This window comes from Pithys albifrons, chromosome 3, assembly GCF_047495875.1.
Source record: "Pithys albifrons albifrons isolate INPA30051 chromosome 3, PitAlb_v1, whole genome shotgun sequence".
NCBI lineage: Eukaryota > Metazoa > Chordata > Aves > Passeriformes > Thamnophilidae > Pithys > Pithys albifrons.
The window spans coordinates 77,381,782-77,409,624 of NC_092460.1; the positions used below are offsets into that span (position 1 = coordinate 77,381,782).

General features: G+C 39.6%; 1 protein-coding gene across 3 annotated transcripts in view; it reads right to left on the reverse strand.

The window, feature by feature from the left end:
- Positions 1-27,843, reverse strand: part of CTTNBP2 (cortactin binding protein 2) — a 132,027-nt gene that overhangs the window by 66,429 nt on the left and 37,755 nt on the right. The window contains exons 2-4 of one of the 3 annotated variants that reach the window (XM_071552462.1): positions 26,726-26,908; positions 23,253-23,391; positions 1,541-1,648 (exon numbers count right to left, since the gene is read on the reverse strand). In XM_071552462.1, coding sequence (XP_071408563.1) covers positions 1,541-1,648; positions 23,253-23,288 — 144 coding nt within the window. In that variant the 5' untranslated portion in view covers positions 23,289-23,391; positions 26,726-26,908. Of the gene's footprint in view, positions 1-1,540; positions 1,649-13,536; positions 13,840-23,252; positions 23,392-26,725; positions 26,909-27,843 lie in introns of those variants that run through there. The other 2 variants (XR_011697505.1, XM_071552461.1) reach the window with 2 other exon arrangements.

Genomic DNA, 27,843 nt, shown 5'->3' on the forward strand with positions numbered 1-27,843 from the left:
ACTAGCCATTTCAGCAGGTGCATGTGAATCTGATACAGACTTTTTCTCATATGAGACTGCACATTTTTAATGTTTACTATCATTAAATGTTTACTGCATGTTTCTTTTTCTCTCCCTTTTTTATCCTCCATTTTGCTCAATTCCAATACATACATACTTTGGTATACACTATAGCAGCTTGTTTATGAATTTGTACCAGAGAAAATTGCCTGAATATTCTATCTGCATTCCTTCAAAGCTAGAAGAGTCAAAAAAAAAGAGATTCTGGATGTAGTGTGCACACACTTCCTGCTTCTACAAAACCTTAACTGGCAGGCAGGGAAAATAAAAAGTCCTAGTCCAGGCAGTACATTTTAACATATGCGTATAACTGAAGGCCAAACACCAAATAACTTCAAAGTGCAGTAATCCCCCAGAAAAATATTGCTTCCAGTGTCTTATTGTTACTACAAAATGAAAATTGTATTTTATATGAGAGGTTTATACCCATAAAGTCTTCAGTTACTAATACATCAATGACAGCTACATTAATGCTTCATTTGCAGCAAGAGATCTGAAGCTATCACAAAACAACTTAAAATGAATAAAAATGCATTTACAATTTTTAGTGTAACATTACAAGTGGAAAATGTTACCACACTATTTCAAAATCATTACACATACTACTAAAATTAGTATTAAATATATTTTACCACATAGAGGTTTTGCTTTACAATATCTTAAAGGGCACAATTTCCCTCTATCCTATGAAGTTATAAATATTTTCAAACCATGAAATACTCTTATCTCACTAATCCTGCAGTTTGTTTGGCCGGTCTGTTAAATTTTATTCTGTTTCAGATTGATTTTAAAATCAATACAGTCATAAAAGAAAAAATCTTTTTTTATTAAAATACAGTTTTATTTGTACATTTCCAGTCAACTTTCTAAGTTGCCTTTCAGACCGCAACCTTCTGAAGCAGAAAACTAATCTTCACAGGCACCTAATGCAGTAAAAATCCTACCAAGTCTTGAAAGTGCTATTAAGAGCATATAGCTCATATTTCACCTTTTATTAAAATTTTAAAAAAAGGGCAAACAAAAAATCCCCACAAAGCCTTTTCTGTAATTGGATATGACCATCTGATTTTCATCCCATCTTCCATCTCACAGAAAATGAGAGCACTGAATAGAGCATACAATCAAATATAGACCATTAGAACAAATTACAAATGCGCTGAATTTGCCTTTGAAGTTATTCCTTCCTTTCACAAAGAACAGAGTCTAGAATATAAAAGATTTTAAAGAGGAAGTAATTCTACAGGTTTTTCACTTATTTCTTTGAAATTTTTTTGGCACTTTATACCAAAATTACATAGAATTACTCAATGGCAACAATGAAATAAGAACTTATTTTGTGATTACTGAGATTTAGTTAACCTAAAACTAAAAATCACACTTTACTCTTCCACTAATAACATTCTGTCTACAATATAAAGGAGGTGGCAAAAGAGAATTTAAAATAAAGCCAGAAACAAATCACAACAACCCAGTGACTTACCCGCAAGGCTTCAATCACAAGGTCTCGTGCCTCTAGTTCTCCTTCCATTATACTCAAAAGCATTCGCAATTCTGCCTTGCTCAGGTTATCCACATCAAACTCTCTCGTCTGTAAGAAACAAAACACTGATGAGCACACTGACTACAAGTTACTGCAGATTTGAGACACAGATATATCGGCATCCATCTATAGCTGTCAAAAGTTGAGGCATCTTTATTTGTACTATAAAAAGTCAAAATTAATAGCAAATAGTCTGACTCTTTTTATTTAAAGGGAAGAAATTAAAGCCCTCACATATGATATTGTTTCAAATCCTGTACTGTTGCAAGGAATCGATCCTGCAAAGTCTTGTGAATGATAAGGGTGAAATGGTAAAGCAGCTAATTTTGTGTCTGACAGTTCCCTTTTGCAGCTTCACAGAGGCCGAAACAATTCAGGAGAACTAAAATAGCACATCAGAGAGGAAGGCAAGAGAGCAGAGAAGGACCTTAACCATGGCACACCTAATCCACCTGTGCAAACAGCTATCAAGTCATCACCATATACTGGCCTGAATGTGAATTTCTGAAGCACGGTTTGTGAAAAGACATGAAATCTTAAGTGTATGTTTTATTTGCAGTCCCATTTGTTTGGATGGAGGGAAGAGTCCAGGTTTAAGAGGAACTGACAAATGACACTTCATAGCAACAATATATTCTCACTCCTCAGTTACCAAGACCAGCGTAAGTCTGACTGCCATTCTGAGTAAAACAAGAAAAGGAGTTTATACTGATGGGTAAAATCGTGTTTAAGCACATGCATAAACATCTCACAAACTGCCACAGTTCTGTAACAATTTCAATAGTAATGGTAGAGGAGATCCACTGGACACTAATGTATTTGAATTTTCAAGAAGTTTAGGACAAAGTTCTATATCTTATATTATTATACAGAAATTCCTATCCAACTGTATTGGAATAAAGACATTTCATTGATAGCAAGCAAACATTATGGATAACAGCCACTTTTCAAGATGGAAACACGTAAGCAGGCAGAAACTCTGAGAACAGCTTTACTCAACTTCTTCATCAATAACCTGGAAAAAGGATAGAGAAGTGGCAGGGACAGCTACTTTGTGTGGGAGTTGGCACATAATTCTTCACTTACATGTGAACAGCCTCATTTAGCCACTATATAAACCCCTGGTAAACCTACATCTCAAGGACTGCATAAAGTCTTCATCTAAAAGTGTAGAGTAGGTTAACTAAAAGAATGCAGAGAGAAGGAATAAGTACTATATCAGGAAAGACTACAAGGCTGGAAGTCTTGATTTTGGAAGTGGGATGAGAGGAATGTTATAATCACAAAATCACAAAGGTAGATAAGTTTAATACAAATCTGTTGTTCACCAATATCTATAATGCTAACACAGGTAGACATAATAATTTTATAAGGGAATTACTTTCAGGGAGATAAACCAATTTTTATTCCATGTACTACATTCAGCTGCCCAGACTGGTTTTCAATACGCTATTCCCTGCAAGGGAAACACAAAAGTCACAACCACCATTTCCCATGTCTTGTTTATGAATAATTTTACCCCCACTGAAGCTTTTGCTATGATGTAGATGTGTCTCCTAGAAAAGCCCTGTGATGCAAACATTCAGCTATCTTCAGCATGAAGTAATCTGTTGCCAAATTAGGTGAACAGTGTATCTGGATATACTGTCCACTTGCCTTGAGGGATGTAAAATCTAAGCTTATCAGCTACTCAGGAGGTTAACTTCAGCACAAAAAAATCTGTTAAAAATTAAGGCAAGTACCATTTCTACTTTCTCAAGGCAAGAGGATGGCAAAACGGTTATTCTTCCCTCAGGCTAGAAGGCCGTAGATCAAAAATACCCCAAAGCTGTAACTGTGTTAGATTTACTGTGTTCCCTTTTTACATTGTTGTTAAAACACACAGAGATGCACAAATGGCTAGCAAGAACTCTATGCCAGAACTTCAGCTATTTACATTCAATGTACATTTGATTAAGCTTCTTCATTTAAATGAACAACATGGATCAACAAGAAGAGCAATGATTTCACAGAATCACTGAATGGGGAAGGTTGGAAAGGACCACAGTAGATCATATGGTCCAACCTTCCTGCTCAAGCAGGGCCATAGTAGAGCACATGGAACACAGGATTGTGTCCAGAATATTCTTGAACATCTCCAGTGAGGGAGACTCCACAATCTCTCTGGGAAATCTGTTCCAGTGTTCAGTCACCTGCACAGTAAAGAAATTCTTCCTTATGTTCAGGTGGAACTTCCTGTCCATCACTTTCTGCCCACTGCCTTGTGTCCAATTGCTTGGCACTGCTGAGAAGGGCCTGGCTCCATCCTCTTGGCACAATCCCTTCAGATACTGATAGGCATTGATGAGGTCCCGTCTCAGTTGTCTCTTCTCCAGGCTGAACACATTCAGTTCCCTCAGGTTGTCCTCACAAGAGGTGCTTCAAGGTCCCTTATTCCTATTGACTATAGCTGTTTTGAGGACAGGGTCATCCACTCTAAGGAAAATTTGTAGACTGAACAATAGTTATCTATTTTTGCTGCTGGGTCAGCTATTTCTCTAATCCAAAAGATACCTCTTAGGCTCCAGGTCAATGGATAAAAAAACCCAACTGGTTTCTCTGAAGGCTTTTTTCCAGTATATGCTGCAGCAGCCACTCACACTGCTCCTCACAATTCTATATAGTGCTCACTGACCTAAGGACACATATAAAGTGAAAAGTTACTCAACTTACACAGTTCCTCATGTAATCTAGAGCCAGTTGACTAGATTTTACCTTATAGGCTCCAGCAATTTCACTCTCAGTATTTCTAATTACTAAATTTAATTCAGTCAGGTAGTAGAACCCACTTATCCCTTCGTCTTCTATGAACCACTTCATAAAATCTAATAGCTCAAGGACAAGTATTGGTTTATTCATACAACTTCCTTCATAATAGAGGAAAAAAATCCATTTTTCAGATGGAAAACTGATGCAGAGATATTTTTTCCAAACATATAAAGCAAGTAGTATAAAACATAATACTCAGTAACAGTCTTTTAAGTCCCCATTCAATGGTTTAACCACCACATCATCTTTCCATTCTACAGTGTACCTGCCTCTTCTGACAAAAAAAAGTCACCTAAGGTTTCTGACAAGCAGTGACAAAGTTAAGAGGGACATCCACAAAAGTACAGTACAAGAAATATGAACCTACTCCTTTGCCCAAGTCAGTAAATTCAGCCTTTTAGGAGGCATAACACAGGGCAGTTCTTTGTCAAACAGTGTATTTCACAGATGAAACTTCTAATTTCTGCAGTCTTCCACAGGACATAAATGAAATATTCTTCCATTCTGAACAAAGCAGAGACATTCTTCAACATGTGACACAGTGATGCGATTTTTTAACTAGGCATCTGATCAAGCAGTTACAGTAAATTTTCTTCAAGTGCACACCTTGAACTAGAAAATATGAAAAGACAGCAAAAACTAGCAATTAAGAGTGCTGTCTGGTAATTTATGGTTTTTAATAGAAAGGCATACAAACCAGAAATGTAAGTTCATTTTCATATTTTAACTTTAAAATCCTGAAATAATAACTAATAAAACCACTTTCTATGTGAACAGTTCTAGCATACCAGACTAAACACTCTTACTCGAGCAACCTGGCTCCAAAAGCAGCCAATAATGGATGCCTTGAAATCAGCACTAGAACAAGACAAGCCCTTAATGATAATTCTCATAAATACTCTCCTAAACTCCAGCAATTTGCAGCTCATTCACCTTCTGAGCCAGAAATTGTCATTTTGCATGTAGCAGCCCTTGGCTGACATATCTGTTGTGAGTCTGCTCCCTTGCTTTTTGAATCTGTGTAATTTTGGCATCCACAACATTCCACAGCACAACTACATATTATATGTAGAACCTGCACCTTTGCTGTCAGTGTGCCAGCAGCTACTTCTGTTTGATGCCTTCTGATTTTTAAGTACAGAAAATATAATTTATTACTACCCACACTCTGCATGCTACACACTCTACCAGACAAATCTTCACATACATATGAAAAGCAAACAAAATTTCCAGCAACTGTCCACAATCAGCCAGAAAAGACCTAAAACCAGAGAGGTTGGTTTTTAGGATGAAGAAAACACCACCATTTCCCAGGTCTTGTTTATGAATAATTTTACACCCACTGAAGCTTTTGTCATAACTGCATTTGAAAAACTCTGAAACTGGAACGACCAGTTTTTCCCAGTACTTTAAGGACATCTTGGATTTGTTTGCTATGGATAAGCAACCTCAAATCCACTCACATGGGGGAGGAGTGTGCATGGCAGTCACTTAAGACACTACCACATCTTCTTCCCATGCACATCTGAATCAACACCTACAGAGCCGCAACGTAGCCTACCATAACTAGGCCAAAATACATTCCTTAAATATCTAACATATTGTCAAGCATAGTTGTAAAAATGTCTCTAAGACATTTGAGCAGATAAAGCACATGATGAAATGAAACTATCCTCCCTCTTAAGCACTCTGTGCCATCTTCTGGGCATCAAAGTGTCAGTCGTGGTGGGCTTGCCCAAAGTTCTTATACAGATGGAGCACTGCTTGGCCAAATAATAAAGAAAACTGCTCTTCAGATCTAGAAAAGTAATCTTCATAACATCTTCCAGTGGGGCAATAAGTGTTAGATCTCCAGAAAATAAAGACTGCATTAGTGGCTCATGGCTTAGGTGTCATCTGGGGTTTAGCTACAATACTTATGGTAGAGTGCCAAGCTGTAACAATTTAACCAACAACTTAAAAACTGTGTAACCAAACCACTGTATTGGTTTTATAACAAAGATACATGAATACCTTGCCCCAGGGAGACGTTTGGTATACACAACCAAACTGAAAGAGAATTTTTTCTCTACCTCTTTCAGATTTTAAAATGTCTGATTTATTTGATTTGTAAGAATAAAGTACCCAAAAAAGACTACTTCAATCCTCTATGTCTCTAAAGCTCCACATGTTATTTTTTAAGATCAGTTTTGTAAGGGGTGTATGTTGCCTGGCAGCAAGTGCACTGACAGTAGAGCAAACTGCTAATTAGCTAAAACTCATTCAACTACCTGCATATGCATCACAAAAACAGTACAGGCAAAATGAAACCAGCATTGCTAAACACTAAAGGGAGCTCTGCCATGAACCACAAAGAAGAAAATGGCACCAATTCTGAACAAGGACCGCTGAGGACAGCGGTGATCAAACTGGACACGCATTTTACCATCTCCATTGCCTTTGGAAAAGATGGAAAGGATGAAATTGTAAGGTCACCATGAGGCACAGGAACAGAATGGACTCTTTCCCACAAGCATAGCAATTTGGAGTAGAAATGGTAAAAGTATTTATGATAAAATTCATCTTACCACTCTCCATTAAAAAAAATATATTGCGAGGAATTGGCAGTGCCAGTAGTTGGTTTTGCTGACCTAGCCCAGTTGACGATTTTAGCCTCAGGAGCTAAAAGTTCTGTTCATTGTGCTATTGGAGCAACTGTTAAAAACTCTACTGCCTTCAGGAGAAGTCTGAATAGATAGGTAAAGTATAAAAGCCCCAACTTTGTACTTTCACTAAACAGAAGACAGGCAAGAAACAAGTTAGCCGTGAATTAATCACAAATGACCATGGAAAACAAGCTTCTTCTTGCTCAGAAAACCTTTTAAAAGATGGAGTTGGGTAATAACCCAGACTCGGAAAAGAAACCTGTGGAACATAATTGAGGGCTGAAATGGAAGGATGGGAGTGGGGTGGGGAGAAGTATAAAAATAGTGTACAGGAAAACATGTAAGGAAAAGCTGTCAAAAAAAGTCCTTTCAGAAGGAAAGGGAAAGGTACATATCTGCATTTTTTACATATTTTATATTGAATTCCAATCAATACACATCTTCTTGAGGACTCAAAAAGCAGAGTTCCAAGATAAGGTGCTAAAAGGTTTTCTATTACCTTATAGGCTTTACAAAGTAAACTTCTAGTGTAATGATGGCCTCACATCTGTCAGACCCATGAAACAACTGCACCAGGGAAACACAACCATGATTCATATGTGTTACAACATCAAGTACATCCTCCAGGGACAACTCATCTGACCATCTATGAATATCTATTTTGACTAATACCCTTTAGTTGCCTATGGAGAAATATTACTGGGATTTGAAATGTCCCAGGGATCAGAGATAGCTTTTTGGGGCAGGTAGATATGATACAGAACATCAGAGCATCACAGAAGGGCCATTGAAGGAAGCCTGCAAGACAGGACCAAAGTGGGTGCCTTGGATGTATGTATGTAAGTGAGGTACCTTATGGTACCAGCTATGTAAGCCAGGTACCTGATGCCCCTTTATTTTCAATGGAGAACTCATCAGCCTAGTCAAACAGACAAAAAAGCTATTCAGTTAATCAGCCATCAGAACTATTTGCTCACAGTTCTACTGACTGTAATAGGATACTGAACACTGTGCACACATATAGACACCTAAATTTAATTGTCTTGAATGCCATCCATACCTCCACCTATACCTCCAAGAGTCAGTTGCCTAAATCACTTCATTCAAACACAGAGAAGTTCACAAACCTGTTTCTAAAACAAGTTACTCCTAGCCACTTACTTCACTCCACCAACTATAAAAGGAAGTGGGTATGTGGTCAAATGAATTCTAACCCTTTTCTAATAAAGAAAACTCTGCAGAGAAACTGTTAAAATACGTGGTTATAATATCACATAGTGTTCATGAATACTTCAGGGGAAAACCGCAATTTACTGCTTCTGCTGTGGAAGGTCTGTTCTTTAGTCTGAGATTAGGGTAAGAACCTGTGATCCCACAAGTCATCAGAAGATATCTGATACAAAAATACATGTCTATTTCCCACCTCATCCAAGATGAACTTAAGAGGGGAGATAGGACAATTAGGAACGTTCTTAGTAACAGAAACAAATGTGAAGGCACAAAAATATCTTCCAAGGAAAAGCAATGTTGTTGAACTTGCTTCTCAACTAACATGGAGCTTCTTGCTGAAGAGAACATCATCTGATGTTAACATTCAAGACTCATAAAATTTCACAGTCATACCTAAGGGATCACGAGGTCACTGTATATGCATTTAATTATGCCCATCCATTAGCTCAATGACTTTTATTAGATTGTTCACCACATGAAGTTACCTGCTTATTCTGCACTCCTCTTCCCAAGCACAGCTCCCTTGCTTTCTGGGTTTTCCAAAGGTTTTCTTTAAAAAGTATGGGGGAGGTTTTGTTTAGCTGTTGTGGGTTTTTTTGGCTTAAACTAACTTTTAACAGTTTCAACATTAACCATAAATATACCTCAGAGCTGGGAAATTTATTTTGGAAACAAGAAAAAAACCAGCCCCCTACTCCTCCATAATTAGTAAGACATTGACCTTTATACAAACCCAGATATTGTCATAGCTGTTAAAACATGTTTGCCATCTATTAACAGCCACAAAGGTGCTTTGTCATTTTTTATTTCAGTGCAGGTTAGGCAACTACATGACTATTTTATGGATCTAGGCCCACAAACCTCCAATAGTCATGTTTAAATTTTTACTTAGATTTAATGGGTAATTTCTATTCAGCAAGTTGCTTTCAGGTAAGTCACTTTTGAGGCAAACAGTATATGATTAGGTACAGATAAGGGTAAACACTGCTAAGTCTTTCGGAATTTTACACCTTACTTTGTGCTACAAGAGAACCAAAAGAGTAATGCCCAAGAAAGCTTTAATTCATGTATCATTCATGAGTTAAAGCTACATACCAGTATGTCTTCCCTAAGCCTATAATTGACACCTTCCAGTTGACATATTCAAGGATTATACAGGTATTGTAAATCAACTGATCCCTTTCTTGAGTAGGAGCAGTGCAGTCAGACCCCAAACTGCTGTCTTCCTGAGCTCTTTCCTTCCTGTCCCAATTTACATCTCTATTTCTATCTTCCTATATCCCCTCTGAGGCAAAACCAATGCTTACACAAATGAAGTCAAAGTTGCTGGGAAAACAACAGAACATGCTGCATCCTACAGCTTTGCACCTTCATGATACTTCCACACATCCAGCTCAGAGCATTGTCCCTCTGCAATTCATCTCTAACAGACAGTGTGACAAGTCCACATTTGGAGGAGAAAGAACATTTACTAAGTGGACTACATTCCATAGCTTTCTTTTGTCATTCCCAAGGACCTTCACAACACAGGAAGAGAGGATGTGCTGCAGGTCATGGAGTAGAAGGCACAGAAAAGGCCGTGCTCTCGTTTGGAGAAGGGGGAGCAGAGGAAGAAAGGAGGTTTGAAGTATATCATTCCAAGATGGATCAAGACCAATCTCTCACCACAGAGGAGCAGCAGGATGAAAACAGACAGAACCACGCTCGCTCTGCATCTCACCTATACACTGAAACACCAGAACAGCATCACGCATCTTACTAAAAGAAAATAACTTCTCTGAACTACAACACTATACTGAGAACTTGTATTCAGATGAGGACAGTGGTAGTTCAAGTCCTTTTGCAGATGAACATTTTTCTGAACGCAATATCTAATGAGATAGTCTCTGCTTTTCAAGTCTATAGTCTCATTTTCTGCTACTTGCAGGGGTTTTTTTCATGTAAGAATCTTTCCAACTGATCTAAATCAGCCTGTATAATTGATATAATCAAACCATAATTTAGCATTTCACTATATTGACCAGAATGGCAGTTCTGCTATGAACACTCTAACAGATCAATAGACAGTTAATATAGCAAGCTAAGCATAAAATACCCCAAAATGTCACCACAAAGTGTCATGGAATTTCTCTTCAATTTTTTTTCTTTAGTATTGATAATTTTTTAGGTAGTGTAACTTTTTTATTCTGTTACATGACCCACAGCAACCCAGAGTTATCCTTTAGGGTGTGCACACAATTCTCATTGTGATTTTGACTAATGAAGACAGCAGTAAAATCCCTACACATTTTAGAGGAGTCAAGATTCCACTCTATCAATAACCACTATATGTAAAGCTTTACAGAGAGTAGAAGGTACTGATGTTGAGGGAAAAATAACATTTACACTTTTGATCACTAGTGAAGCAAAATCAAACCCCAAAATTTTGCTGAATAATTTTAACAAAATTCATGATTGATATAAGAGGCTTTTCACAGGCTTTGTTAAAGCTACACTGAATCTATAGTGTGTGACAAGGCAACCCTCCATGCACAGCAGGCTGATGTTCAATGTTTCAACAAAAAGACTGTCAAATTGGATTATTTCTTGCTATTATATAATCATTATTGGTAGACATTATGCAGATGGAAGTCATTCAAAGATGTTTTAAAACACACACACACAGATGTTTTCTTTCAATTCTAGTCCAAATTGCACCAACACAATTTCACTGACTTTAGTGCAATCACGCTGTACAGGTGTGAAAAAGGACCAGAACCACCTGCCTGTCATTTTTTGTTGTCATTCTTACAATGATAAAAATATCAGTAATTTGTGGGAAAGAAGTGACGGGTTTACCAAATTCTGCGCTCCATCCAAGGAAACTCAGAATAACAGGATTATCAGCTCTGTTTCTATATGTAAAACACTGCAGAACAGTCTAGGTTTTTTTCAGTCAAATTCCCTGATGAATGGAAAAAAAAAGAGGGAGGCACTTTCATTCCTTTTCTACAGTGCTTCTAAAAAGAGCAGAAAAAGTCTTTTTTTTTCCAATGGTATTACTGATAATGTATCAAGATACAATAACAGTATTGAGTATCAGGAAACACCACTGTATGTCCTGTGATACACACTTTCTGCTTACACTATAAAATTTACATATTAACACATTACTATTACAAATACTGTTCTTACAGCTTTTTACTGCACCATTTGTGCGATCACAGTTCTGACAACTAAAAAAAAATAAATAAACCAAAAGCCAAAAAACCCCTAACACAATACTTTCTTTTATGTTGGAGTCTAGTGCGACTTAAAGGTATTCAACTGAATGACTAGTGGTATCCAAAAAGTAAGCAAGATGATCCAATTCATAATTTTATATCTTGAGTCTAAAGATAGAAAGCATGCTATTCATACTAACCCCTTCAAAAGAAATACTGGATTATTGTGAACATCTTTTTAAAATAATTTTATTGCACAGAGATGTTCTTTTTACTTTCCTGCACAAGAGATAAAATTAAATCAACAATACAATGCTTATTTTGGCAAAAAAATATTAAAATTCATACTAAATATTTAATGACTGAAGGTAAATTAAAAGTTAAAGTAATTTAAAAAAAAACATTTTGGTGCAAGTAAAGGTATTATCTTTGTTAGGGAGCAACACACAATTTACATTCTAGCATCTCTTCAGGTTTAAATTTTCAAATCAGTGTGCAGTATAGAGCTATCACTACTGCCTTTCAAAATGAGAGCACCAAATTGCATGAGTGGCTTATATTGCACTGCCTAATAGGGCAATATTGAAGTCTTACTTGATTATAAGCTACTTGGTTGAGATTTTAAAACTGAAAATTAAGGCACTATTCATATGAGTATATTAAAGAATTTAGTATAAATATTTTTTGTCAAAAGCAGGGCTTTAAAATATTTAAGCTTGCTTTTATGAATTCTTATCTTAATATTCATTTGTGCCACGGTTATGACATTGTTTAAAAAGAAATTACAAATATTCACTGCGTAAGCTTTGCTTTTTTGAAGTAAAACTCTATTTCCACAACACTGCAGATTTTAAAACACACAAGGACTGCACAGTTGGAACAGGGTTTCAGAGAAGAAATAGTTCCTGTTTGAAAGTAAACAAAATAATAAAAAATAAAATGGTAGCAATAACCTAAATTTCACAGAAACTAGTGTTCTCCCCTTCGGGGGTCATTGCCTTCAGGAACGATCCCAAGCAGAATGCAAACCACCGCGGTTTTACTACCCTGAACTTCGCGTGTTGATACGAGGCCGAGCACCAAGAGCCTGACCCTGGACCTGTGGCTGTCAGCCCGGCAAGTACCAGGCGCTGGCTCGCCCCAGGCGGTCCCCAGGCCGGTTGGACCGCGCCAGGACTGGGATGCACCGGGCGAGGGAGAATGCCGTGCAGAGAGCGGTCTGCCATAGCATGGGCGAGGAGCCCGGGCCCAGCGGAGGCGCAGGGCGAACGAGGGGTCGAGCCCTGCCGCCCTGCCGGGGGGTCGGGGCAAGCAGGAGTGGAGCCCAGCGCTGGCCTAGGGGAGCGCAGCCATCCCCGGCACCGTATCCCGCCCCCCTTCCAGCCGCCTCACCCACCCGCAGAGAGGACACGCCGGCGGGGAGGGAGGTTCTGCTCGGCTTTTGGGGATATTTTAAGTGGGGAGCCAGATCCTACCCTGGGGCGCGGGCCCGGGAAGCGGAGACGTCTCCACACACCCCGCTCGGGACGGACCCCTGGGGCGGGAGGAAAGGACAGTGAAGGCGAAAGCCAAGCGCCTTGCGGGCTGGCTACATTTGCCCCCGCCCCGGTGTGACAGGTCCCGGTGCCCCGGCCGCTGTCAGCACCTCAGCCCGCCCGGGGAGCCGGAGCGCAGCCCCTCGCTGCGGGAAAGGGGCTGTGGGTGCGAGAGAGCAGAGCCGAGATAGGAGAGCCGGGAGAGCAGCCGCTCCGTGCCGCACGCCCACCCCGCGCTGGAGGAGCCGAAAGGAACAATGGTGGGGCGCAGAGGGAACAGAGAGGGCAGGAGGGACGCAGACCCGCGCCCCTCTCTGTCCCTGTCCGGGGCGGGGCGGGACGGGGTTCGGCGGCGACGGGTCCCGCAGCGAGCCCCGTCCCGCCCCGGGGGAGAAGGAGGGCGGAGGGACGGAGCCGGGGAGGCAGGTCTACAAGCGCCGCATCGTCCCAATCCCACGGGGAGCCCTCCTCGCCGCGGCTTGGGTCGCCCGGCCCTCGCCCTCCAGCCCGGTTACCGCTGCCGTAGCCGCCGAGTCCTCCCGCCCGCCAGAGCCCAGCTCGCCGCTCGCTCCCTCCGTCGCCATCTTCCCGCTGTCTCGGCCCCGGCGCGGAGCGCGGTGCGAAGCCGAGTGGCGGAACCGCCGCCAGGCGCTTAACCCACTCCCCGCCGGCGGCGGCGGTGCTTAACCCCTGCGGCGCCGCGCGGGCGGGGCTGCCGAGCCGACCGCCCCCTGCGCCGCCCGAGGCGAGCGACTCCAGCCGGCGGGTGCTCGGGCTTCCCCACCCACTCGCTCCCCGCCCGCCGTGCGGCGCCCAGGGCCGGGCCGGGGGGGCAGCGGGACCGGGCAGCGGGACCGGGCGGAGGGGCGGGGCAGCGGGGCGGGCGGAGGGGCAGCGGCACCGGGCAGCGGGACCCCGCTGGAGGGGGCACGCAAGGGTTGCGGAGGGAGCGTCCCCGCTGCCGCGCTGCCCGGGCCCCACGCAGGCACCACTCCCTCCCTGCCCTCCCCCCTGCCTTGGCAGCGGGAGAAGGAAAGGAAACGCTGTGGATGGGGCGGAAAATAAAAGGGGAGTTGCTGTGCGGTTGGTTTACCTGATCAGTCTTTGACTGAAGGGCTTCTCTGCCTCTTCCCTACCGAGAGCACTGACTGCAGAAGTCTATCCCTCCCCATGCCCTGTTAAGGGGCTTGAGGGACATTTCTGCTTCGAGCCATTGCTTGCAGGCTTATCTTCAAGGGGTGTTTTCAGAACCTATGTGGGGGTGGACCTTCATCCAGGCCCAGTGTGTCAGGTCCAATGCCTTGGCACCTCTCAGACCCCGTGCTGGAGCCCCCCGGACATGGAGCTGCCCTTTGCCATTCCAGGCAGGTACCAAAGCCAAATCGTGTTCTCACTCTTCTAGAGGAAGGTGAGCTGAACCTACTACCATGTAGGCTCAGTGTTCCCCACCCAGCAGCACCTCTCCACTTCTGCTGCACTGCCTGTCTCCAGGTTCCTCAAGATCTTGGCCTGCTGCTTTGCCCTCACATTGGGGACCTACACCAAAGCCAAATCCAAACGTACCCTCCACTGCAACCAACTTACATCCCTTATTAGCTGGCTTTGCAACACTATTTACTCTGCCGACACATGGAACTTCCACCAACAACAGGCTCATCTGAGCATTATCAGGCTACTCCTTTCATAGGGCTGCCTCAAGTCTAGATTCATGCTGGACTAACTCCCTTAGCACCGTGACCAGACAAAAATGGACCAACACCTTGATCAAAGGCAGCAAATATTCTTCTAAGCATGCTGTACTAAGGGTGGAACTAAAAGCATGCATGAACAATAAAATCCAACTGGAACATAAATGTACACTGAACAGAGTGAGCAGAAGGCAATGTATAGTATCCATTATAGGGCACATAAAATCAAATGAAACAGATGTTTAGGGTCTGTTTTTTCTTTCTCCTTAAAAAATATCTAGGTCTCCTCCTACTCAAGTTTTACACTTTTTATAACTATAGTAAGTGCTAACGTCCTTTCCACCACTGAAGCTGAGAAACTCCATTGATGACACAGCCTAAAACAACTTGTTTTTCTCAGTTCTCAGCACTCTAATGCCATATAATTTGTTTAGGATAAACTGTTGCTTGTCTATTTTATTGACAGCAAAGTAACATACATTGCTCATAATTATTATTTATGTAAATCTGGAAGAGTATTTGGTGCTTTACCTTCAAGAAACTCCACCAAAAGTCATTTGTTTCCTAAGAACTCTGTTATACTTACTCCTTTCCAAAATTGTTTTAAATACTGAAGATTTTTAAATTGTTTTCAAATATCTTTTTACTTCTTTATTCCCATCAATAACCATTGTTATTGCCAGTATTTCCCTGTTGTATTAGAATCATCCGCTGACCATCACAGTTACTTATGTGGCTTTCTAACTGAGTTGGTACAAAGCATGAATGCAACATATTGTATAAGTACTGTCCTTTAACTCCATCCACATCACAGCAATGATGCAGCAAAGACTACACCATTTATCTCTTGCTCTGCTGAGATCATAAACTGGTTTAGCTGATATTTTATCAATTACCAAGCGTACATTTATCAAAATAACAATGAGTATTAGATTAGTCATAGCTTTCCATCTCAGACTTGAGAACTGATCTCTCTTTCCTCATCTGAAGATAAATTTAGAATGATTTCTGAGAGAGATGGGAGTGTTCAGATCTCAGCCAGCAAAAAATTAATAGGATAGGTGGGCAGGCAACACTTAATTTCAAAGCCTATCCTCAGACAACTAATATCCAGCACAACATCCAAGTGTTGTAGGTAGTTTGACTTGCTCTTGTGGTCAAAAAGATGACAGACATTCTTTAGAAGGAGGAATGGTCTATATTTATTTTTATGTCATAAAATGAATTGTCATAACATTTTGAAAATATCATCAATTTTCTTAATTGTGTGAGACTATGTTGAATGTTTACGTTTCTTCACTTTTTTCCCTGATGACAGCAGCAAGGCTTATTGTTGGCATGAGAGCACTGAAATCCATATTAGATATTGCCAGTTGCCCCTGGGAGTAGATTCTCAAGATGCACAGCAACGACTGCATCATCAGTGACGGTGGCAGGGTCCAAAAGTCTTTGAGGTTTTGCTGCACAAAGAACACCTTCACACTTGGGATCATCTTCAAACTAGGAAACATGTTTTTCCTTGATTGTTAGTACTGCATCACTGGACAAGGTCTTAGTTATTCCCTGATTGTTCGGTTTATGCTACTGACATCCTCCTTCAGAGGTGGCTTTAAGCCCTTGGTAATACGGCATCTACACACATAATGAATGAGTTCAAAGTGAGGGACAGCATGACTTCGTGACTGCTCCCATAGTGCACTGTCATTGCTATGCCTGCATTATACAGGGCAAAACACTTTTTTAAAGCATGGCTAAGTCAGAGGCCTTCTAGAAGAAGAAATTGCCTTTGCTATTACAGACTATTTGGTCACTACAGTGAGGTAAAAAAGTTGCTTTTCTCAGAGCAAGGTGATCACTGTTTTACTACTAACACATAGCTGGCAAATTGAATGCAATTAACTCTTCTTCTGCTGTTCCAGTTTTATCTAGCCTGAGTGACATAAAGAAAAGCCCAAGCCTAGGAGCAGGCCTTACAGTGTAGCTTTAAACATAATTTTTCCTATGATTACAGAGCTGGCACAAAGCAGTGGAATGTGTCACACCTTGCAGGATGCAACTGCTGGACTGAATGGTGCTCATTCCCTCCATTAGCACACAACTGTTGTGATAGAAAATGCGTGCCTTGACTTTACCTTGTCAGGGAAGGAAACTGCTATGAATCTCAATCATGCAATCTATTGTGGTTTTCCCACCTTGCAACTAACCACTTACATGGGAAAACAACCAAACAAGAAAAGTGGAAAATAGTACTTTATTCACCCTAAAAAAAAAAAAAAAGAAAAAAAGGGGAAAAAAAAGCCTGTTTCTGAATTTAAAGCAAGTGGGAGATGCTGAAGTTCCAAGATAAATTTTTACAGAATATTCGATATCTGAGAAAAAGTAATTAATAATTGTATCATCACAATCTCTGCAAAGGTCATCCCAGTGCAAACTTAAGACATTTCTGCCATCACCCTCTAGGACTCATCAAGCCAAGTCAAACAACAAAATTCAAATACTGCACTGATTACCTCTTCAGGGAACTTTGGATATGGAGACCTATAAGCAATATAGAGCACTCTGATAACTCTGAACCATTAACTCTTGTTTTGTGAAAAGGGCATTTCTTTCTTTAAACATAAAATTAGGTATTTATTGTCTACTGTAAACCTCACATCATACTAAAGAACCAAATTACAAGATCCTTAACTTTTACAAAGAAAGAGAAAGTTGCTGTCCCTGAGGCTTAACCTAGAATGGCATCATTCTCCAATACTGCAACATCCTGTAAATGTCTAAAAATTACAGGTGACAATTCAAAAAGTTAACCTTGATCAAGAGGATTCTAAGTGAGACCTCATTTTAACACAAGGAGAGGGAAAGCTCACTCTGACTGGAATCTAAAATTTGAGTGTTTGCTGTGCCTAAGTTTTGGAAATCTGAGCCCAGAATAGAATCCAGAAACTGAAAACAAACACAGCCTATAAATTTGAAACATTTATTTTAGAGACGTCTTGCAGTCTGTGTTATACAAAAAGATCACACACTATCTCCCTGGACTTGAAATACATAACCTTTCCTATGAGGAAGAAAATGATAACTCATTTGCTGTCAAGAAAAAAAGGAGTGTGTAGAGCTTTTTAAATACCAGAAAGGTACAGGACAATTAAAATTATCAGACTGAAAATTTATGAAAATATTCAGAAGAGCTAAAAGCCCTCTTTTATTTCTCTTTTTCATTCATCTTCTCATGGGCACCAGTAAGGAACGTGAAGTAAATCCAGAAGAGATTTCTAAAAGAAGCAATAAAGATACAGGAATCAAGAATTCTCAAAATCAGTTTCCCTAAAAGGAGGCATGATGACTAACATACTTTTACAGGCATCAACACTTCCAGTCAAAAAAGTCCACATTTTTTTTCTGAACAGAGGAGGAATTCTTGCTGCTGTGATCATATTGGCTGTAGTGGCAGGGGCAGGGGAATTCATGCTGTAACTGCCAGACGTGAAAGAGTTTGTTCCTTCACTGGCAGGAGTTATGCCGTGATCTGCAGTGCTGGGAAGTACACTACCTCATTCTGGAATTTAACTCTTTGCCCACAAATCACCACATGATGAAACTAATTTTTTCAATGATTATTAAGTCACTTTATTGCAGAATCTCTTCTTTTTTTCTTCTTTTTTTTTCTTTACTTCCCCCTGCCCCCCGGCCCCACCCCAAATAATCCCTTGATTGCTAACCCTACTGTTTAGGCACTTGCTCCTTTTCACTAAACAAAAGGTTAATTTTGGAATTTTCTTATGCTGTTGACATTCTGTGAACAAAATTGGATTGCTAAATGCCCCCCTGTAGACATGAAGCTGTACCACTGCCAAAATGGACTTCTGTATCCTAGAAGAAACTTGCCTGGAATTGAAATGATAGTGTACACAGCAGAGGTATTCCTCCCTGCCAATGCTCTGCTATTGCCCTGAGAGCTCCCTGTGTGAGTGCAGCGCTGTGTGCGGGTAGTCAGCACATGAAACAGCTTCAAGAGGACCTTTACCCTGTAATTGTAGAAATAAAACCTCAAGGGAGGTTAATCAACTCATTGCCAAGAGGGATCAGTCTCACTAAGGTGGTAACTACCTTAGCTCTTGGATTGAATGTCTATAGGCAGGCTTGGCAATGAAATGGTTTTTGTATTGGAACACTCCACATGGGAAAAATTCTGTTGCTCATGAAGCAAAACTGCTTCAAAAGGTTGTTAGCTCTGACATTGGCACTAGAACCATAGCCCCTGTGAATAAGGTCCTGTGCTGCTGACAAAGAACAGAAATAATTGCACTGAGGAGTTAATTCCCACCTGGTAAACAATCACCTGCTAGAATAAAGAAGCAAAATTGCTTGCCTTTAGGAAGGTGATGCACTTACTGATGCAATTCAACCTTTGCAATGTAACTTTATTTATACTCTCAAAGGTGAAAAGTAATCCTATGAAAAGACAAGAGATTTCAGTGTGTGTGGTTGTGTTCCATAAACTGAACTAATGTGATCATATTGCCAAGACTCATAGTTACCTCCCCAAAAGTAGGTAATTCACATGTAAGTCTGTGATACAAGTTTATGGGTAACACAAGTTCTGATGAATGTTTTAATCAGAAAAAAAAATAATTCAGTACAAGAGACTTTGCAAAATCATAAGTTAAAATTGCAAAATTATAATTCATATGGCATTCTGTATGTGTGCAAAATTCACTTATTTACATGAAAATGAGGCAGAGAGAGGAAAAGCAATAAGCAGGAGAGAGATAACCCTGACTAGTCTTTCATGTCAAGTATAAGCATCTTTCAATGTACAATTGCACTGAAGTCTTCAAGTCCAGGATTAGGGGTTCTGCCTTTGCTGTACCATTTAAATTCTGGATATCCATAAGATTATCTTTCATTAGAATTTTGCTCAGCATGTCCCTCAAGATTGAGGTACTGTACACCATCACTTAAACTGTATGGGACTTTGGTTCCCAATGTGTCTCTTCCCTATCTTACAGGGAATAAAATGGGAATGAAATTCAGAAATGAATGTGAACTAGCTTTATTGCAAAAATAAAAAGAGTGTTTAGGCTCCTGAGTTTCATCAGCTCGCAATGAATGCTGGGAACTCTCTTGCCTTCTGTGCCTTGACAATTTCCTCTGAGGTTTCAAGACTGAGTATGAATATAAAACCAAAAGCTCTACAGAAGATCTACTGCAGTCAGAAATCCGAATGAATATAATGAGTTTATAAAATATCTCAAGAGACTGAATAATTTTGCTGCAGGACAAAGACAGAAAAAAGAAAAGAAAGACAGTGGATTTGGATTGAGGAATATTTATGTAATATTTGATCCACATTATGTTAAAACAGCTACAAAATATGATTCATCAAACCTAGGACTGGATTACCCATCAGTTAGCCTAACCTCTTCCAGATCCTGGAATATGTATTACACGGTCCTGTCAATAAAACAATCACTTTAACATCAGAATTTTTACTCTATGTTTTTCTATTCAAATAATATTGAATGTGTTAGCTTAAAACTATGTACATTTTGCATTATTTATGACAAAATTAAATACGTCCTGATACTGGCAACCTTTTCTTAAGGGCTATCAAATAACACAGAAGCTACTAAGTGAGCACTACAATATCTTTCTGGTTCTGATGATATTTAGGCCATTATTTCAATGTAAAACAAAGATCAGTGACTTGGTAAGGACTACAGAACAGTTTGGAAACTGTAGCTGATAAGGAAAACCCTGGAATACTGGTTTCCAGCCTCTTGCTCTTATTGAAGTGATTTTCTGAGTAAATATATACATTTAATGAAATGAGATTTAGATGTCCCTGAGCCAAGATAAAGAAATTGCGCTGGAAATGAACTGGTACTTTAAAAATGACACTGTCAAAAAGGAATGCTTTCACAGCTGAGAAGGACTGTATTTCAGTGAAATTTTTTCTGCTCTGTACTGTATGTACCACTGAGATACAACAGTATTTATATAAAAACACTCCACAATGCAAGTCTTCTTTTAAATGCAATATGTAGTTTGTCCAAAAAATAGTTGATTATGAAAAACATCAGCATGATATTCTGTCATGGAGGGGAAGCTAATCCAATTAAAAATGTAAATGAACCCACAGAAACATTTCTTTTTGTCCTAGTTCAGCAGGTGGGACCAGTTTATCACTTATAGGTGTGACCAAAGCTATGCATTCTACACCCTCTATTCATTTCCCATGAACTGTCAACAAAGGACCATTTGCAGCAGCTGCCCAGGGCACACCTGACCCCTCAGGCTGTGAGCCAGGTGTGAAAGAAGCCTGAGAGACAGGAGCTGTGATAACTCCCCTCCAGGAAGTCGTTAGCATCTTCACACCTAGCCTGAGGGGGCGTGTCTGCTAATGGGTCAGCAACAATTCCAAAAATACCGCATGACTCACAGAGTCAGATCATCCACTGTGGAACTCCCCACTCTGGGGGAGGTACTGAGCATTTCCACCTGGACCTGAGGGTATATAATCTTGTGGTTTGAAGACCTTGGAAAACCACTCGGTGGATCCAGAGGAGGATCAGAACCTAGAGGAGACTACCACTCTCAACCAGACTGCGATCACCATGTGTACCAACAGGGTTTTCACCTCCTCTACTTTGGACTCAGGGGAACCACATGGGGCTCAGCACAGGGGCTAACAAACCCCTTTGTGTTTGTGCCCCAGTGTGCTGGGTTACACTTCTGGGGTTTGGGAGTTAAAACCATTTTCTCTTTGTGCTATTGCATTTATTGTAATATTTTTATTAAATTGTAACTCTGACTTATAATCTCTCTTGTGATGGGTTTGTTCCCTCTTGACGGTTTACCTTTAAGCCAGTACACTCTTGAAAACAAAACTCTTTATAGGCAGATAACAAGAGGATAGTGGTTGTATTTCTGGAGGTAAAATTAATCCCATAGTAAAAAAAAAAATATGCATGTGCAGCACTTTTCTGTTTAGCCTTTGAAAAGACCTTTCAGACATTGTGACCTCTTAAGGGAGAGTTGTTTTGCAGAGATCACTCTAGAATCAACCAGAACAAAGCGTCAGGCTAGAACAAAGCTGCTTCTCCTTCATGGTAGTGTGAAAGGATTGCTCCCCTGCCTTTATTTGAGGCCCCTCAGGAAGCCTACAGGATGCTGGTTGCTAGGCAACACCCAAAGCTATGGTGTATATAACATTAGGTACTAATTATTGCCATGGGACTTTTCCATGGAAGATGAAAATATGCAATTAGATACGTCACAGGATAAGTAATTTTGCATTCTAATGGACAAGCATTATTAATCTGCAGAGAATTTGGTGTTTGATAAATTGTTCAAAGGTGACTGACATAGCGAAGTCTAATATTTTCTTTTTTATCTCAATGTTGTTTTGTAATTGCAGGAAAGGGATTTGAACAAAAGTGTGGTTACAGTAAGCTGTTTAAAGTTTCTGAAGTAAAATACACTATTCTTCCATTTGTTTCCCTGATTCAAGTGCTTAGCTCTAGACTGATCTGTACCAGTAGTTGAACACAAAAAGAAAGCCTTAGAACATGAACGCTATAAAATAAAATACTGCATGGTGCAAAACTGACATAGAAACAAACAAACCAACCCATTACATCTTGTGAAAGAGGAACGGTTTAGTCTAGTAGTGTCTACCTTGAGATAAACTTCTTCACTTCATTCATGACACTGGCTTGTATTTATGGGAAAGGAGAGCTGTTCTTCCTTCTCTAGCATTGCTACCTAGCTAGTCATCACCAGTGTTACAACACATACATGGCACATTCCTCTTATAAGGGGATGTTTATCCTTTGTATGAGACCAGTTGTACCCCATGAAATTAAACAGGTTAGCCAAGAAGAGACTCCACTTAGTACAAAGAAAAATGGAATTCAGACTAAAGCAAGTCACTAGCAAAGGGAAAATGTAACCAGCAGTGTATTGGAAGCTCCTGTGAAGTGACAGTGACAAAATGTAACCAACACCAAAGCAAATAAATTACTGTCGTACGGCATGAACTGAATAATAAGAAAATGAGACACAGAAATTGTTAGACTTTTATCAATTAGTGCAAGACAAAAAGTGCTAATTATTTTCTGGCTGAAGAAAGAAAATGAGTCTCTGGATGGGAGAGGGTCAAGGAGACACTAATAAGGGATTGTGTCACTGAAAATATTTGTACAGACAAGGACGCCTTCTCCCACATCTTGAATACACTAATATTTGTGCAGAGGGCGTGTGAAATGCAGCAAAGGGGTACTGGAAGCACTTTGGTTTGTGCCATCTGTAGATGAGGCCCATATTGAAAAGTTCCTGCTGTTTCCTAAGTTGCATGTCTTTAGATGGATATGTGTCAGAAAACTGTCATGAATATTTACATCTGAAAATTTGCCATGGGATTTTTCAGAAATTGGAATACTTGTCAGACTGGTACTGTGCTGCTTCATATACTCATGGAGTATTCTAGCCAGCAAAATTATCAGGAAGGCAACAATTACAAAACCAGAAGAAAACTGAACCTGTCTTCTGCCAGTGAAGAAGTCCAGACATTCCATTTCAATCAAATGGGTGCAGCGGTCTCCACAACACTCCTCAGCTCCAAAACATGACTGCCCAGTTGCTGAGGCCACTGACTGTTTTCTTTTCACTGACTCCAACCTGAAAGGTATGAGGAGCAGTCATTTCATTCACTGTTTTGACAGACACACAACTGAGACAAAATTGCTATCCTTTGGCCCTTCATAGGGATAAATACTCTTCCATGAAAGCTGGACAATTTTGGAATGCTGTTTTTTGAGCTTTGGATGGTACCAATAGTATGTGTACTTTTTATCGAAGTGGTATGCTAGGGAAATCAGTTATTTTAAAAATTAAAAGATTGTTCCACAAAGAATGCTTAAAGCAGAGAAATTAAGAAATTACTCTTCTTAAAAAAGAAAACTAGCATAATGTAATTTTATAACAAATGTGAACACATACACTGATAATATCCTATTTCTCAGATACATTTAGGAAGATCTTTTAGACAGCAGAGATTTTCCTTTGATAGCATTTCCAAAGCAGGTAGATTTGCTGTCACTGCTTAGTTCTGAGGAGCCAAGATGTACTACATGATGGCAACCACAAATTTCAGGCTGGCTCAGGCTGTGTGTCTGTACTAGAGCCTCACCAATGCAATTCGTTTATGTAACACAATTTACACAGCAATGTACAAATAAGTGTGACTCACATCTTTCCTTATTTGTAATACTGCTTTTTGACTATCTTCCACAATCTTATGCATCTTTGTGAAAACCTCCTCCTCTTTACCTGATATTTATTTGACCAATATGTTTTTCTCTCACTTGTCTGATATGAAAACATCAGATAAATGAACATTATGTTTATGTTTATTGATGTTCTCTATTTTTCTTACATTTTGGGATATTACTTGGAGCTACTTCGCACCATTTCTAGTAATTTGACACAGTGAACCATGGGTCTTAAGTTATTTATTTACTATTGTATATCCTGTTTACTTCCTTCATTTTTCTCATTAAGAATAAGTTATATTTGTTTCATGATTCTTTGAGCAGAAGTTTTCCATAGTCAGCTATTGTATTTAATTACAGACTCTAACTAAAAGCATCATCTCATTTCCACTTCAGTGGTTGTCTGTGATATTGTTATGCTGAATTCAGTTGTCTTCAGCAATGTTTTCTCTCAGAACCAGATCCACACGGAATCCTATTGCCTCATTGCCCAGCAAGCTGGAAACTGGCTTTGGAAGTGCCCAAATCCAGCATCACAAGCACCTTGGGCTAGGAATTTGCACTTAAGAGACTGGTTATTTTGTGAAAAAGACAACAGAGGCAAGGCTTTTTAAGATTCTGAAGACTTGGTCCCACTTTGTTGATATGGAATTCAGAGAATCTGGATATGACCTGTTCTAGGTGTAGAGAGATATCACCTTTTATGTCCTTGAACTTCATCAGAGTTAATGTAATAAAATAGAGATCAGATTCTTGGCTGTTATACAAAAAAAATACAACTAAAGAATAAAGCGGTGCCAATGCACACCAGCTGCAGACCTGACCCTGACCTGCAATTTGCTTAAGCCAGAATAGTATTTTTCAGAGACTAATTAGGAAGGGGAAAAAATCGCCTATCAGACATTTCAATTCAGTGTTCCATAGTGCTGAGAAATAAGTACTTAAACCACTTGTCCAATCTCATCCCACTGAGTTCACTTTTAGTTACAGTTGTACTGAAGGTTATACTGTTACTTAAGAAGCAGCATTCTTGCACAGTTTAGCCAGCAGGATTACAACAGGAAAGAAATAATTTATTTTCAAGAGCTGGGAGAAACACAAATGTGAGTGATAACTGGTCCCTGCCCTGAAAACCCTGAAATAAACATTTTTTTTCTCATCTGAAATGTTGCTTTGAGGTGAAGCTTGTAAAGTCCTTAGGTCTGTTTCTAATGGATGTATTTGTAATAAAACAGCAACACCAGTGACAGGGCTAGAGATGTACTCAGGTTTGAAACCAAATAACTTTCTCTGAGGTTTCAAGTTTACTTCACAGGTTTGCATTAATTGAAGTAATAGAAACATGACATTCAGCAGTTGTACCTCAGTTTCTGTCCCTGAAAACTCATTCTCCTTATCCTTTCTATTTCCCTACATGCGTGTTACTGAAAAGTAGAGCACAGTGACCATTAAGGAATTCACTTGCATTTGTATCCACCCATCATCACTACACAACTTTACACTTTTCTAATTCTCTTCCATTGACACGAAAGCATTTACTACTTGCTTTAATTTGCTCTGCAAAGGCTTAACTCAAGATAAACTAGAATTCCAATAATTTTATTGAGAACATAATCTAAAAGCAGAGAAAGTCAAACATAATTAAATAAACTGAACAACATCCCTGTTTGCACAGTCACAGCTAAGCTACATCAGTACCTTTTGTATTATTTTTACTGGAAGAACAATAAATCATTTCTGGGGATTTTTTTTTTATCTACTAGCTCTCCCATTCTGTGACAAATTCTTCTTGAATTCCCTCCTTGTTTGGAAACAGAGGCCTCCTTCATTATACACACTCTTAGTCCAAGAGAACAAAAAATCATTATAGAGTCTGGTCAAGGCTAAAAAGAGATTGGTGTAGACAATTGTGAAGTGTTTGCAGTACATAAAATTAGAAAAGCTCATTTGTCTGATTTACATCTGCCTACTTAAAAGGCATGAGAACAGAACATGAGATAGGCCCTGTGCCATACACATGTTACGGTAAATAATAGCCAGGACTTCAACTGAGGAGATACAGCAATAATGAATTTTCTGAAGTCTTTCTTAGCCACTTTTTTAAAGTCTTTTTAAAGTCATTTTTAGCTTTTTTTCCCCCTTCTTTTTTAAGACCCTGATTTAGTTTTTAGGATCCTATACTTGTATTTCTGTGAAACTATCATGCTCATATTTGTTTCTGAGCACTGTACAGAAATTGTCTGGGTTTTCTACCTGTTTTCCTAATTAGTGTTTATTTATGCACTGTTTTCCCAACAGAATGGCACATTAATAGGCAGGAACATAGTACAGTTTGTCAGACTGTTCTAAATATTCTGGCCATTTTAGAAACTTGTTGGTTTCATTGACTCCATATAATGACCTACATGATGCAGGAATGAAAGAAACGTAGTTGAAAATAATGTGCTCGCTGACATAAGTAAACCATGACTGATAGGAAATGAACCTACATTAGTGGTGCCAAGATCACTGTAGAAACAGAACGATCTTGTGGCAAAATTCAAAATGCTAATCAACTGAAGAGAGTCACAAAGCCTGTGAGTGCAACAGAAGAGAAGGAAAACAGCTACCAATGCCCCTACTGATAAGGCAGTAAGATATCCTGCCACTTAAAATGCCATACCAAAGTTTGTGATTCCAGCTGCTACACAAGTGGAACTGAAGAAGATAAAGCTTTTCATGTTAGAATTGTAGTTACTCACCCTTCTATGTTTGTTCCACGTCTCCTGTCACAAAGCAGATATTGTAAGTCTCATCTGATCATCTGGTAAAGTTCATGTGGTTCCTCTGTATATCTGTGTTAAACCATGGATTCCATTTTGACCATGGAACTACTCAGCCTCCTTGCTTTCCTGTTCACGATGTACTGGGAAAACTCCTGTAACCTGTATGGACATGAAAATATGTGCTCTCTGAACTTCTGTGATGATCCATTCAAATGGGATATCTCTGAGTGAACAAAATGGTCATTTTTCAAGACATATTTTTCAAATCTGAAAAGAACAATTATTTTTTCCTGAGAGCTTTGCTCATTTCATCTGGCTGAGCATAAAATTACATGAAATACAAGGTAGATATTCAAGAGGTTCCTTCAGAAGAAGCTCAATCAGGGCAACATAGAAGAAAAGGAATGGACTGACTAGAGGGGAAGCTATGTTTTAGAAACAGAAGAGAAACATGATCTAAGCTTAGAAAGTGCTTACTCTGAGGAAAAAACTGAAGAACAGAAATACATGCTAGTATTTTGTTGTTTTAAGTGATAAATAAACGTTAATTGTAAAAAAGGTTTCCAATCAGATAAACTTTTAGAAAGGGAGAGCAAGCAGAGAGTCAGAGATAGTCACCAATAGTTTTGAAACTCTAGGATATGTGGACCAAAACATCTTTATAAGAAGGTGTAACAGACATAAAGGAATTGTTTCAGAGAGGTTAAAGACAGACACTGTACTGGACCATACTTGCTCTGAGTTGACCTAGATATTTTCCACTTAAATTCCTATTGTAATTATCTTGACTTCTTAAGCAATGCAATACCAGGAAATTAAGAATTAATGCTAGGAAAGCATCATTAATTTCCATCAAAATAATTTTTTTGATATGTTGTGAGACACTAATCATCCCCATCTTCTAATAATAGCTTTCAATGATGGATAAAATTACATTTTAAAATACAAGCAAGATCCTTCTTCAGCAAAGACCCTTAGATGCATCGGTGACAGTGAAGGGACCATTACCAGCAGCTACGCAGCCTGTTAGCACATAGACTGGTATAAGAAGTAGAACTTACACTTTCAGCTTACTCTTCCCTCCCCTCCTATGC